The sequence below is a fragment of the Heliangelus exortis genome, chromosome Z, assembly GCF_036169615.1.
Source record: "Heliangelus exortis chromosome Z, bHelExo1.hap1, whole genome shotgun sequence".
Lineage (NCBI taxonomy): Eukaryota > Metazoa > Chordata > Aves > Apodiformes > Trochilidae > Heliangelus > Heliangelus exortis.
Genome location: NC_092454.1, coordinates 39,711,653 through 39,726,414, shown reverse-complemented (window position 1 = coordinate 39,726,414; position 14,762 = coordinate 39,711,653). Strand labels below are relative to the sequence as shown.

General features: G+C 39.3%; 1 protein-coding gene across 3 annotated transcripts in view; it reads left to right on the top strand.

Moving 5' to 3' along the window:
• The window catches only part of FOCAD (focadhesin), a 99,577-nt gene that overhangs the window by 41,578 nt on the left and 43,237 nt on the right, over positions 1 to 14,762 (top strand). For all 3 annotated transcript variants that reach the window (XM_071732164.1, XM_071732165.1, XM_071732163.1), the window contains exons 16-21: positions 3,477 to 3,611; positions 3,973 to 4,023; positions 5,154 to 5,237; positions 7,896 to 8,022; positions 11,128 to 11,319; positions 11,582 to 11,703. In XM_071732164.1, the coding sequence (XP_071588265.1) occupies positions 3,477 to 3,611; positions 3,973 to 4,023; positions 5,154 to 5,237; positions 7,896 to 8,022; positions 11,128 to 11,319; positions 11,582 to 11,703 (711 nt within the window). The remainder of the gene's footprint in view (positions 1 to 3,476; positions 3,612 to 3,972; positions 4,024 to 5,153; positions 5,238 to 7,895; positions 8,023 to 11,127; positions 11,320 to 11,581; positions 11,704 to 14,762) is intronic.

The window sequence follows — 14,762 nt, the reverse complement described above, 5'->3', positions numbered from 1 at the left end:
AAGCCATTTTTGTAGCTACTATCTTACAACTGGCAAAGGTACCTTTTCTCCTTACAAAGAATGTGAAATAATCCCAGTGTTGGCCCTTTTTTGTGGGTTAGGTTGGGCTAGGTGACCTCTAGAGTTTCCTTCCAGGTGCTCTGTTTAGCACCATGCACAGCTATTTGATGGGACTGTGGTGAATATGGTCCTGTGTTCAGTGGAGGTCTGGAGTGCCACATACTGAGAAGACAGGAGAATGCCTTAGACAGGAGCATCCTTGTTCTATCTAAAAGTTGAGACCCTTTATGCTATTCAGTCCTGCTAGCATCTCAGTGTTCTGCAGGACTTGAGCCTTTTGTTCTTTGAGTTTATAATCTATGTGAGACTGGAGCTGCCTATAGATATTGGACAAGTAAATGGTATCATTCATCTGGGACTTCATTGCAGCACTTGGCCACTGCTTCAAGGCCAAAGGGAAAAAAGTCATTAGTTGACTTTCTAGTTGTTGACCAAACTTTTGAAATACTGTTTATTCACAACAGTCAACTAAGTATTAGATCATGTACAACAGTAATACTGTACTTACTGAATATGATGCTTACATGTACATGAACATGCATGGAAAAAAATCCTCAGTGTAATTTATTTAAGGGTTAATGCAAAATGCCTGCTAGTAACTGTCTATGGGTCATATTGTCCTGGTAGAATAGTTATTTAATAGAATACTTATTTCATAGAAGCTAAGAAATTGTTTAAGTAGTCATCACCCTATAAGGGAATATATATATATGCTAAACTAGTAACTGTAGCAACCTTGAGATATGATGCTTACATGTACATGAATATGTGTGGAAAAAAAAATCCTCAGTGGAATTGATGTAAGGGTTAATATAAAATGCCTGCTAGTAATTGTCTAGGGGTCACATTGACCTGATAGAAGCTAACACAGAATGCTTGTTTAATAGAGGCTAAGAAATTGTTTAGGTTATCATCACCCTATAAGGGAAATATATGTGCTAAACTGATAACTAGAGCAATCTTGAGATAAGAAATAGAACATGTTGTCAGCTTGGCCGAAGACTGAAGAAATGAGCATACCTGGAGAACAAGAGGTGAAAAGTTTACCCAGAGAAAGACCTTTGCTTCATTTTTACTTCATCCCCAAGACCCCCCATAACCACCACCAGGAGACACTAGGCAAGTGCAGGAGGGAGGCGATCATGACAATGACCTCTTGGGACTAATTTTAATACGAAGTGGGAGTAGGTGATGCATATGTATAGGTGTATTGGGAAATCTAATGAATATGTAAAACTTCAGTGTACATGACAAAAGCCTGATTGTGAGATTGGTGCTCACAGATTTCAGAGGAATTATCCCCTCATGAACCCAGCACTGAATAAACATACCCCTCTCTATAACTTTCCAAGTTGTAGAGTCATTTTCCGAAAGTCAGAATACTGTGTAAGATACCAGATGATTGTAATACCATTGTTTATTTGGATCTTAATGGAGGGCCACTGACTTTGGCCTACCAAATACCCGTGGTCCAAAGCCAGTATATTGTTTCAATATACATGATAGAAGACATTTGATGTAAGTTGTTCCTGCAGATTTCCATCTTCCACAGGGTTTAAGACTGAAAATGCTAATATGTCCCGTTGTTTCAAACAGTTATCACAGTGTGCAACTGGCCATTGCTTAGACATGATATGGATATCTGCTAAACATGAAACTTCTGTTAGATTGCTGCCTATTTTTATGGCCTTTTTTTCACCTGTCGGCTGAAATTGGAGTTACGTGTGTAATCCTAAAGAATTAAACGAAACAATCTTGGCCAAGTAGGCATTTTGTAGTCTTTCTAAATGACAATGTCATATAAGATCCAAGGAGTACACAACTTTATTAATTTCTCTGGTTATTAACATAAGGTGTATTCTTTGTGTCCAGAAAACTAGGGTATTACAAAGTTAAATTATCTAGATAGTCTAGTGCAGTAAGAAACAGGTACTAATAGATATGTCTGTCTTTCTGGTTACTGGAAGAGAGCTGTTTTAAACTCTGTTTTGAAAAATGGGAAAGAGAGGCATGATTTTCTTTTGCGATGTTATCAGATTATGTTTTTCTGGAAGTATACTCCCAGATTTTCAATTTCTGAGATAGATTCAATTCAAAAAGGAGTCATCCTCAGTTTTTCAGAGAAGTCATAGTTGGCAACAAAGCCCAGATGTTAGCTGTTGAATTTTTTCTTACAGCTGACAAATTTCATGCATTTTGACTGCTGGTGGGTATATTTTAACAAGCAAGCAAACAAAAAACCCTGATCTGTCAAGCTGGTAACCTGCTCATTTTACCGTTCTGTACCACTTTCCAGTGTGTGTTGGATCTGTTTGACAATTCTTTTCTAGTGGTTGTTTTGCCACCTAACCACTGGGGTACGTGTATTTAGTGCTATTAAATTTTGAAATGTAATTGTTCAGCTTTCTCTACTTTCTTGCGTACTAAAAAGAGCAGATTAGGTTTCTTTCTATGCACAGTGTTACGTTTTTGTTGGAGGATTCCTACTGTTTGTTTTTCTGAGTTGAAAAAAAAAGGGTGTGATTATTCCAGTTTATACTGGATTCTTTGTGGCATAGAAACCTGCAGCTAGTCCTGTTTTTTACACATCATTGCCAGTATTTGGGTTTGGTTTCCTTTGTGTTTTTTTTAATTTCCAATCTCTTGAGGACCTAATACCTGGGATTTTAGAAGCATATCTAAGTGATTTTGACTTCTATTAAATTCATTGTAACCTGTTTTACAGTGTTAACTGTGAACACAGATTGAAAGGCCTGAATTTACTGTGTTCTAAGGACTTGGAAAGAAAATTAGAAGACTCCAAATTCATTATTAACATAATAAATTCTACGATTTTCAACTAGTTTCACAGGTTTTGTAAGTTAACACTTGGAAGCATTATGATATTATCATCTGTGGTTTCTCAAAATTTTTGTTTGTTTTCTTTTCTGCTCCATTGAAGGTATTATATTCCTGGCATTTTCCCAGTTATTTTTGGATCTGTGCAGGTCTTGTCTTCTGCCGTTTTGGTTGGATTCAGTTGCTTTTCAAGATTAAGGGTGTTTTGTTTTGAAGGGCTCCCAGGGAATATAGCTTCCTCCATAATTGTCTTCTGTTGAACTCCCAGAGAAAGTTCACTGTTAAGCTAACGTGAACAAATCAAGTAATGTCCACAGCTTTACATGTATCACTGTGTCCTGTTTACTGCTGTTGGTAGCTGCTTTATTTGTTGCAGTGTTATGCAGTATTGTTGCATGATGTCAGTTGAGACTGTTTGATATAAGTGAATTTTTAACATGCTTGCTTTCTTCTTTTTTTCTCCATATGGGCTATTCATTCCTATTCCCAAACAGTAAGAGAGAAGGCAAGTGCTGAAATTTGTTGAAGCTGAGTTGGGATTGCTGTTGTTAATGGTGCCCCTCCCTCTTTCCCTCCAGGTTGTTTGCATCCGTTCTACATGGAATGCCTTGTCACCAAAGCTGAGTTGTGATACAAGACCCCTAATTTTAAAAGCTCTGAATGAATTGTTTGCCCTGGTTCCCTCATTAACAGTGAATACAAATGAATATGAGGTATGTAATTATGGACTCAGTTGAGCCTCTGAGTGTATCTAGGTGAGTTTTAAATGTGCCTGCTTGGTTTTAATAACTTTGAATTGCATCCACTGGCTAATTCATATTAATCATGATGCACACTTTCATCCACTTTCAAAATTTTAGCTTGCATTAGTGAATTTTGGGAGGTGAGACATTACAGTGTAAGTTTCATCACCAGAATGTGAAGACATGCAAATGTGTTTGCTTCAAATGTGTCCCCCTTATACTTTCCTGGCTTAGTGAATGGTGATGTGGCAGCAGTTTGTTTCAGTTAACTGCCTCTTATTTCAGCTGCTTATTTGGTTAAAGAAAATCTAAATGCCTCTTCTGTTTGTAGAAATTCAAAGCTCAAGTTATCAGCTTCCTTTGGAACAACACACAACACAAGGTAGGTGATAAAGCTGCAAATGTTAACTCCTAATATCAGCAATTGGATATTAAGTTTTGTAACTTTCTGTCAAGGCAAGGTTATCAGTGTCAGCAGTCTTATTTTCTAATAGGGTTTTGTTGGTGTCATTTGACACTTTTTTTTTAAGCAATGTAATACATGTGAAAGGCAGTAACTGCCATAACCAAAGATAATTTTAACATGAAATAGGTTGACTCATCGAGTAGTCCATGATAATGGTGAAAGGTGCTCAGCAAAACTGCAGTGTTGACAACCAGCTCAGTTCTTTGGCGGCTGTTGTAATGCAGTGGGAATGTAGGATGAGCATCATCATGGGGCTGGTAGAACCAAAGTATTTTAGTTTAAATGTATCTTAGATATTTCTATGTAAATTACTATCACATCAGTAATGGAATGTGGCAAGCAAAATGTTACTGAGCTTAGGTAATGAATTGGCCTTGCTATTTTGCATTGGATATGTGAAGGAAACAATTAGAATCGCAGAATGGCTTGGGTTGGAAGAGACCTTAAGCATCATATAGAACCAACCCCCCTGGATGGGCGGGGATACCTTCCGTAGATCAGCTTGCTCAAAGCCCAAACCAGCCTGGTGGTGAAAACTTCCAGAGGTATCCACAAATTCCCAGGTAACCTGTGGAGTTACCACCCTTACCAGCCTTACAGTAAATAATTTTTTCCTGGTGTCTAATCTAAATCTATCCTTTTCCAACTTAGCACCATTACTCCTTATCCTATCACTACACACCCTTGTACAAGGTCCCTCTCCAGCTTTCCTGTAGGCCCCCTTCGGGTACTAGAAGGCCTCCATAAAGTCTCCTTGGAGCCTGCTCCAGGCTGAACAACCCCATCTCTCTCAGCCTGTCCTCATAGGAGAGGTGCTCCAGCCCTCTGATGAGATGGCTTTCTGGGCTGCAAGGGCACATTGGTGTCTCATGTTGAGCTTCTCATCAACTTCTTGAGAATATGCCCCAGGAAAATATTGTGTTTTAAAGTCTTTTTCAGCATTCAAAAGTTAGTGGATAGATTTTTTTTGTATGTGGAGTTTCCAGTAGGTAACAGTATCATATTCTGTGCTAATGATTTTCTTTTCCTTCCTGTTAATTTTCTAGGATGCTCTTGTAGCCATTTCAGCCTATAAATCACTCTCGTCATTTGGCTCTGAGGAGCATAGAATTCTTCATCTTCCTGAACAGGTAACAATGTATGTTTAATAGTAAGGACATTTGACACTTCCATCAACATGGGTTGTATCCCCACAAAAGGAAAAAGAGACCTTGTGCCATCTGTAGCAGATAACCATCTGAGCCTCGTAGAGGGAGTATGAGCTCGCCAAGCCTCTCTCTGTCATCTACCAACAGTCCTGGCTCACTGGGGACATCCCAGATGGTTGGAAGTTGGCGAATGTCACGCCAATCCACAAAAAGAGCCGGAAGGAGAACCCGGAAAACTACAGGCCCGTCAGCCTGACCTCAGTGTACTCACACAGCACCTGCAGGATGGGCAAGGGATTAGACCCAGCCAGCACGGGGTTAGGAAGGGCAGGTCCTGTCTGACCAACCTGATCTCCTTTTATGATCAGGTGACCCGCCTGATGGAGTCTACCTGGACTTCAGCAAGGCCTTTGACACCGTCTCCCACAGCATTCTCCTGAAAAAGCTGTCAGCCCACAGCTTGGACAGGGGCACTCTGTGCTGGGTTAGGAACTGGCTGGAGGGTCGGGCTCCGAGAGTGGTGCTGAACGGGGCTGCATCCAGTTGGCGGCCGCTTACCAGTGGTGTCCCCCAGGGATCAGTGTTGGGCCCAGTTCTGTTTAATATCTTTATTGGTGATTTAGATGAAGGGATTGAGTCCATCATCAGCAAATTTGCAGATGACACTAAGTTGGGAGGGAGTATGGATCAGCTGGAAGGCAGGAGGGCTCTGCAGAGGGACCTGGACAGACTGGAGAGTTGGGCTGATTCCAATGGGATGAGGTTCAACAAGGCCAAGTGCCGGGTCCTGCACTTTGGCCACAACAACCCCATGGGGAGCTCCAGGCTGGGCACAGAGTGGCTGAGAGCAGCCAGGCAGAAAGGGACCTGGGAGTCTGGAGCGACAGGAAGCTGAACATGAGCCAGCAGTGTGCTCAGGTAGCCAAGAAGGCCAATGGCATCCTGGCCTGTATCAGGAACAGCGTGGCCAGCAGGTCCAAGGAAGTGATTCTGCTCCTGTACTCAGCGCTGGTGAGGCCTCACCTCGAGTACTGTGTCCAGTTCTGGGCCCCTCAGTTCAGGAAGGATATCGAGGTCCTGGAGCAGGTCCAAAGGAGGGCAACCAGGCTGATGAAGGGACTTGAGCACAGATCCTATGAGGAGAGGCTGAGGGAGCTGGGGCTGTTCAGCCTGGAGAAGAGGAAGCTCAGAGGAGACCTCATCACTCTCTACAGCTCCCTGAAAGGAGGGTGTAGCCAGGTGGAGGTTGGTCTCTTTTCCCAGGCAACCCTCAGCAAGACAAGAGGGCACGGTCTCAAGTTGTGTTGGGGGAGGTTTAGGTTGGACATTAGAAAGAATTTCTTTACAGAGAGGGTGATCAAGCAGGTTGCCCCAGGAAGTGGTGGATTCTCCATCCCTGGAGATATTTAAAAAGAGACTGGATGTGGCACTCAGTGCCATGGTCTGGTAACTGCAGCGGTAGTGGATCAAGGGTTGGACTTTGATGATCTCTGAGGTCCCTTCCAACCCAGCCAATTCTATGATTCTGTGATTCTATGATTCTAAGTGTGATTTTATATCTGGTTTGTACAACTAAGACTTAGGAGAGGGGAAAGGTACAAGCAGAGGCTGAGTGAGGTCTAAGCACTCAGAAGGAATTTTTTTCTTCTGTCATTAGTTATATCAGCATGTTATTTTGGGGTGCCTGATTTACATTTTATGCTCTTCTTTTAATGATTGCAGTTGACTCTTGACACTAAAGTATCTATTGTAAGTACTACTGCATAAGTTGCAGTCACACTCATTCTTAGTGCTTTTGTTCCTGAAATGTGGAAGGAATTTTGAAAAGTCATTTGCTCCTTTAGGAATTAAGCTTATAACTTCTTCTGCATTTCTGTCCTGAACTTTTGCAGTATAACATCTTGCTTTTTTGTTGGTAAAGGCAGCCAGAAAGGAACTAAAGTACTTACTGAAAAGGTTAACCTCTGAAACTTCAGTGTGATAAGTTGATTCAATAATCTCACAAAATGAAAGAAAGAATGAAAGAAGGGAAACAAATAAAGCTATCTGACTTGTTTTTTGGTTTTTTTACATTAAACATGTAAGAGAGACTAGACAATTATCAGTAGTCCACTGACTTATGGTGTATTGAATACTTCTGTAATTTTTTTTTTTACTGTGCTGTTGTTAGATTGGCTCCATTTGCATATTAGAAAAACAAATATGTTTTCATTGAAAGCATTGTAAATATGTTGCAGTATTTCAGATTCTGAAAACTAGTCTAGACGGTTAACGTCTAGCAGAAATGGTCTTTGTATGATAAACTGCCAGCACAGAATATTGCTTTAATTGAACAATGAGAATGAAAATTATGTTTTAGTAGTATTAGTTCAGTTTATAGTGTCAAGATTAATTTTGCTGTAACAGGTATTGATTGACATACCTATGTGATTTTTATCAACCAGTTTTGCCTTTTCTTCTGGTTAAGAAAAGCTTTTATTCTTCCAGCTTTAAATTAATGAAATGGAGTGAAATTAATGAAATGGCATTCTTTTTTATTTGCTTGGTTTTTTCAACACTTTTTTGACACTTGGAATCATGAAATGTCATGAGGATTCGAAATTTTTTTGTGTTGACATTCCCTTTTTAAAAATCTTTCAGGCACGATCTGAAGTTGACTCACAGGAGGCAGACATGAATGAAGATGGAGAGGAGGAGACAGATATTTTTGTTCCAGGTTCTTCATATATCAAACTGTTGTCTATAACACCAGCTTCTGTTTTAGGAGGTATAGTATATTCAGTATTTGAGGTTACTTCATTTTAGATTTATAATCACAGTGACTGCACAGACATGACTTTATTAAAATGGAGGAATGTCGTGTTTAAAGTGAAACCTTTTTTTTTTTTATCTCTCTGAGTCTGGAGTATGTGCAACCTTGCCTAGGGAGTCTGTATGCACTATTACTGTTAACCTCTGCAAGCTTTCTAGGGAGGCCTGGCGTAACCTATTTCAAGGAATGAGAGTGGGCAGGAAAATCAACTTGTGTAATGGGTGAATAGGCTGAGATAGGCAGCTTACTGGGAAGATAGGGAAACCAAAATGGACTTCAGAGAAAACAGACTGAATAAATAGATGCAGCCAGCACAGTTTGGTGTAAAAATGTATTTGCAAGTAGCTTTTCCAACCCAAACATTCCCTGAATAGATTCTTCCTCAGAGGAGTCTTCATCTTCTAGCACTGTTTATTAGCATATAATACAAAACAGTTAAGTAAAAGCTTCAGTGACAAGCAAGAGTGGTTGTTCTGAGTTAGTTGCTCCAGTGAACGAGTATGAAATAGGATTCATGAGGCAATGTTGAAGACAGGCCAAGAGCCACAGTCTCTGTTCTATGGGAGCTGAATCTGTGCCATCTCATATGCTGCAATCCTGCTATTGCACATTACTGAGATGAATTCACTGCTTCCTTACTGCTTAGAAGGAAAAGGGCCAAGATGCTTTTTAGGAAAGACAGTCTCTGTTTTGCACACCAAATCAGCTGGAACTTCTAAAGCAATCTTAGCTTATTGCTTGTGAGATCTCCTTTCTTTTTGCTTTTTTGTGCTGATTCCTTAAGCTCTGAATTGTTACTTCTTTTTCTACCCTCCCTCTTTAATACTCCCAGGAGGAGGAAAATCTGCTTTTTTCTGCCTCTGCATTGTTCTTCCTGAAGAATTGAGCACTTAAGGCTATGGCAGCTTTAGTTAAAAGGTTCCAACCAGAAGGTGGGCTTGGTGATGACATTACTATTGAATTGTGGAATTTTTCTCTGAGTGTGGAATTTTCCTCTAAAAGCAGACTTCTTATAGCAGTTGCTTGGGACATGCTGCAATTCCAATTTACCATAGCTGTCTGCTTATGTGAAGCATTGGAAACCAAAGCTTTAGGTAGTATTTTCTGTCAGACTCCTTTCACAAATCATTTTTCTTTTCAGTTTCCACAATGTGTCAAAGCACCAGAGTCCACAGGGTATCAGAAGGGTGTAAGAGCTTTATTATTTTTTTTATTTTAATTGTTTTTCTTTATGGATGTCTGAGACTCGTCTGAAACCTGGTAGTCAGAGAATTTAAAATAATCTCATATAACGAACTATAAGCTTCAGATAATAGCTATTTGTTAATTGTTATTAGTATTATTAAGAAGTATACCTGCAGGAAGGATGCTATGAATTTTGTTCCTGTGATGTTATGACTTTTTTTTCTCCTTCAGACTGATTCCAAGCAATAAAATGCTATGTGCTAGCATTTGCTGCAGATCTAGGTTTTTCTTTCAGTTCATCTAGATTTAAGTTATATCTGGCAGTCTAGATCCTTGGGATATATCTCTTTCATAGAATCATAGAATCATAGAATCATAGAATCCTAGGGGTTGGAAGGGACCTCGAAAGATCATCTAGTCCAACCCCCATATCTCTTTCCTGAAGAATTGCTTTGGAATGGCTTTTAAGTACTAAATCCTTTGGCATAACTAGCAAGTATAGTAATGTGACAGCTGTAATACTTTCTGTGCTAGGGTGTCTGTCAATGTGGATGATGACTAGCAGAGAAAGAGCTGAACTCTTTCAGCTGAGCTATTGCTGAAGTCACCCTAAACAAAGGAGAACTTAGAAAAGTCTGGAGTAGTGAATAGTTTTTCCTATCACTAAATTCAGTTTTGTTGGAAGAGTATAGGAAGAGCGTTGAGGATTGTGTCCAAAGATTTATAGTTTCTGTCTGAATCACTATAGTGAGAATTGCTAACTACATTCTGAGGTTTTTGTTTGAAGAATATTTGTATTATATATTGCGGAAAAAAAACCCAAAACAACCCACATATAGATGCCTTTTCTGCCATGGCATAAAAACCTACAAGACTCAGATTGCTACTCCATCATGAAGTTGAATTGGGAAAAAGCATTGCTGAAAATCATAGGAACTTGCTGAAAATTAAGAACCATGAGGAAGTTCCAGTATAAAACTACTTTATTCCAAGCTGCCAGTCTTTGGCCCAGAAAAGATGAGTGAGTGCTCCTTTTGATTCTTTGTCCTATAGTTCATATTTAAAGCAGGACTGCACATGATTTGGCAGCTTGTATGGCAAATTTTCAAGCCTCTTGTGAAACAGCTGTTATACATCCTCTTAAACCTCAGCTGTATTATAAAAGGACTGACAGGCTTTTCAACATGGCAGATTTGCAAAGTTCTGGTACAGCACTGACTCACAGTTGTGATACAGTAATGAATACCCTGCAGTCATATCTGTACATACAGACGCATCCCTTTTTTTTTTTTTTTTCAACAGGCCTGTAAAGGCTGCTGTAGATTGAATTTACAAACAAGAACAAGAACTTTATATTAAAGCTGTATGATTTTTGAAGCTTCATTGCACTATAAAATGCATAGCTTGAGAGCATAAGACTTAATAAACAATTTGTATTAACTCGGTAGCCGAAATCAAAGTAATAATTTTCTCTTTCTGCATATGCATCTCTCCATCTTTGCACTGTGCATCTTTGAAAACTCTTGAAGTCCCAGTTTTCAGAGACAATATTTTTCACTGCACTGGTAAACATCAGTTTTATGTCTCTCTCTTCTGTCAGCATGTGACAGTGTTTTTGGTGTAGTAATCAGAGAATTCAATCAACAGCTCATGAGCTCCACTGAACTCGGAGCTCATGCAGTATCAGCAAGTGTGGAGTCAGAGGGGCTTGCTAAGAGTTCTCAGCTTTAACCTTGAATGTTCATTTGAATGTTTTCACTCATAGCTTTTCTAAGGGTATCTTTCCTGAATCACTCACGTCATTTTGGGTTTGTTTAATCTGTCAGTCATCAGGCTCGTGACATCTCTCCCCTAATTTGTTTGTACTTCATCCAGCATTTGAAGAGTTTGCAGCATCACTTGTAAAACAGGAGATGACCAACATGCCCCGTGGTGTGTACCACTCTGCCTTGAGAGGAGGAGGGTCCATACGCACAGACCAGGGGAAGACTGTTGCTGGTGTTCCAAATTTCATGCTGAAAATGTATGAGAGGAACGAGCAACCAGGCATGACACCAGGCCTTGCAGGTAAGCTGTCACTTTCTTGAAGTTAGACAAGTATGTATGCTGTTACCTAAAGATTTGTATAACTCTGGGAGTGAATCAGTTTAAGAAACAATGATGTCTTACGCCACTTGCGTATTCTTACATATGCTTTTAAATTGTTGGATTGATTAAGTTTGCTTTGCTTGAGTTTGCTTGAGTACTTCACAGAGTTGTGAAAGACTTCTGAAGTGTTAGGATGAGTGTGTTTATTGACCTTCCTTCTTACCTTCCCTCCCTCTTCAAGCTGGCTTGTTGTTTTGTTACGACCTCCCAGTCCACATGGGCAAAGATGGCAAGCCCATTCCTCGGTTTCTGGCCAGCCGGGGCCGCAGTTTCCAGCAGATGTTGGCGCTCCTCATCCATAAGGTAAAGTGCTGGCTCTTCTTCCCTTTGCAGAAGTACTACACTTCCATCCCTGCCTTACTACTTCATTTTTTTACAGTAACTAGAAATTACTGTCAACTAAAAATGGCATGTATGAATGTATCATAATTAACTGAAGTTTCTGTGAGGGTTAACTAACTTGAACTGAATATTTAAAAATTTTTTTTTACTTAAGCGTTCACTGCTGAAGTATCTCCTCTGAAAATCAATAGAAAAAACAGAAGCTGACCTTTGCTTTACCTGCCCTGCAGATGCCTGGCTTGTATCTGTCATGTGTCACGTAGGTGAATAGTGGGTCAGAACAATGATGAGACTCTGTTGGAAACAATATCTACACCTTGCTAAGACTTTTTGGTTTATTCCGTCTTTTAAATGTTTTAGCTCTCTGATCAGAGAGAGAGCTGTCTCAAAGGTTACAGTGCTGAAACCACGTAGTTACTTTTGGAGTGGTTTTCATAAAGGGCATGAAATAAGCCCCCACTTAATCATTGCAGGAAAAATTGTGCTTGTAACAAAATCTTTCAGAGAGTATAGAATTAGGATACTTTCATGTTTGATATGAAAGTTGATCTTTGAAAATTGGGAGTGCAGTCAAACAAAATGAGTAGTTAAACAGAATCTAGAGAAATAAGTGTTCCTTTCCCAAGTTTATGCCAATGAGAGCAGTTACTAACAGAAGTGGAAGTGTATTAATCTCTTTAGAAATTAATAAAATAATTCTGTTAATGCAATCATTTTGTATTGCTACAAAGGTTAATTTCATGCATCTGACAGTGAAGTTTCTGCTGACAGGACATAAATAAGAATGTATCAGTTGTATCCATCTGATATAAGCTGGAGAGTATAGATGACAATAAAGAAAAAAACTTCTATAAAAGTTAAATTTTACATAATGAAGCCTTAGGCTTTATGTCTGAAAATGAAAACAATGTATGAATATCTGGACACTTGAAATACTTCTTTCCACCCAACAATTCTTGTTCTGCTTTTCAAAGGTAGCAGTACTTAAATAGTCTCTCCTCTTTCTGTCCCACAGGCAGTTTGGTGCTATTAAAGATAATTTGATTTTGTGCTGTTCTGTGCAGAGAATTCTTTTCTTCAAAGCACAGGATGGGTCCTATGTTGACAGTCAAACAGAACAGTGTAATAAAGGGATGAGTTTTATCCAACAGTTGTACCGTACTTGTTGAAGAGGTTGGAAGAGGTAGAATGAATGAGATATGGGTTGCAGGTTGGAGCATATCTGAGTCTTGATTTTGGTTTGTGACAGGCATGCAACAGTTTTGCTCTCAGGTCCTGCTCCCTGCTTGCTCACCCTATACTTGTTCACTCTCTTGGTCTCTTTGGAGCAAATACAAACTTCCTCTCTAGGAAACTTGTCTGCAGCACAGTTTGCCTGAAGTTTCCAGTCAAAATGTGTGAATGTGTACTGTGATAAAATGGGCTGCTTCTACCTAGTGCAGTCTTACCACCTCTGTACCCTCTCTCAAACACTTCCACATGCTAGGACAGACATAAAATTTTTACTTATCATATAGCATCTTATCCTTTGTGTTTTTTTCAGTTCAAAAGGACCAAAAAGCGTTAATAATGTCTTGTGTCCACAGAGACACCACACAGATCCCCACAGAAGTTAGGCCAAGTGGTCCAAGGACAAAAGCCATTCTGCACTCCAGCTGCACTGGGGCATTGAAATCCCTCCCTGTATTATAGAAGTGTCAACAGGTGTCAAAGTATGAAGTACTTTAAATGGCAAGTTCTTCTCTCAAAGTAGTGTAACTGAAAAAAAAAAATCCTTAAATACAGATCTCGAGTTATCTAATAATGTATGCAAATTAGTAGATTTAATTTGCGAATTATTAGATGTCAGTTTTTCATCTTGACATCTTTACTGCTGAAGATGAAAGAAACTGGAGATAACGCACATCATCACAGGAGTGTACAAGTAAAGCAATGAATGTTTTCTAGCTACTTCAGTAGAGAGAGACAGGGGAAATCCACAGGGATATTACAAAATATGTCTAAAGAGCTGATTTAGAGTAACATGTTATTGTAGAGATGTAGATGGCTTAGGTTGGAAGGGACCTTAGAAATTATCTACTCTAGCCTCCCTGCCATGGGCAGGGATGCCTCTTAACTAGACAGCTTATGAATGAAGTGTAGACTTGCATAGCATTCAAAAATAAAAGCTCTGCCTTTTATTTTTTATTATTTATTAAATTTTATTTATTATTTATGAAGCAGTTGCTTCATTCTGTGGGACTTGGGTTCAGTACCAGAGGTTCTGGAGAAAAACATACTTAGTCATGTTATAATAAAAAGCATTTTTTGACATGTTATATATACTTGCAGGAGGATGGAGATCAGTTCTAAACTACTGTATCGTAAGCGCCTCCCTGTTGTCCTGCTAAAGTATGCAGTACAGTCACTAGTAAAAAAGTTAAATTATTTATTTGTGTGTAGCAGTAGTGATTGCAACATTCAGCAGCACATGAAAAATTTACTTTCCTCTCCTAACAAGCTACCTTCATACAAATACGACCTTAAAATTTTCTGCATGACAAAGCCTGGGTTTTTTTTTTTTTTTAATGTGGTGAATTGGGTGGAGGTAATGAATACCTAACAATGACTGAGAGACAAAACAAAGAAGAAATCCAAATATGTTTGAAATATAAGCCTAATCACAAAACATCTTTAGACAATTCTAATGCATGCTTTTAGAGAAAATCCACGTGCTACAAAATTTTGACCAAAATATATCAGTACTTGTGTTCTCAGCCTACAGTGATTTAAAAGACAAAAAAATTATTCTTGCCTTTTTTCCTCCTTGTACATAGAGATAGCTGGGGCTAGGGTTGTCGGGAAGAAGCTATTTGAGGCTTTGGCTAGGAGTAAATCCCTGAGCTCATCTGATTGAATATTATGTTTTCCTGTTTGTTTAGTCCTCTGTGTTCTTCTGGGGGATCAGAGTTCAAAAGTAAAAGCATGGATCTTAAGATGCAAAGCTATCAAATTGCACAACTGGTCCAAGAAAACTGAGT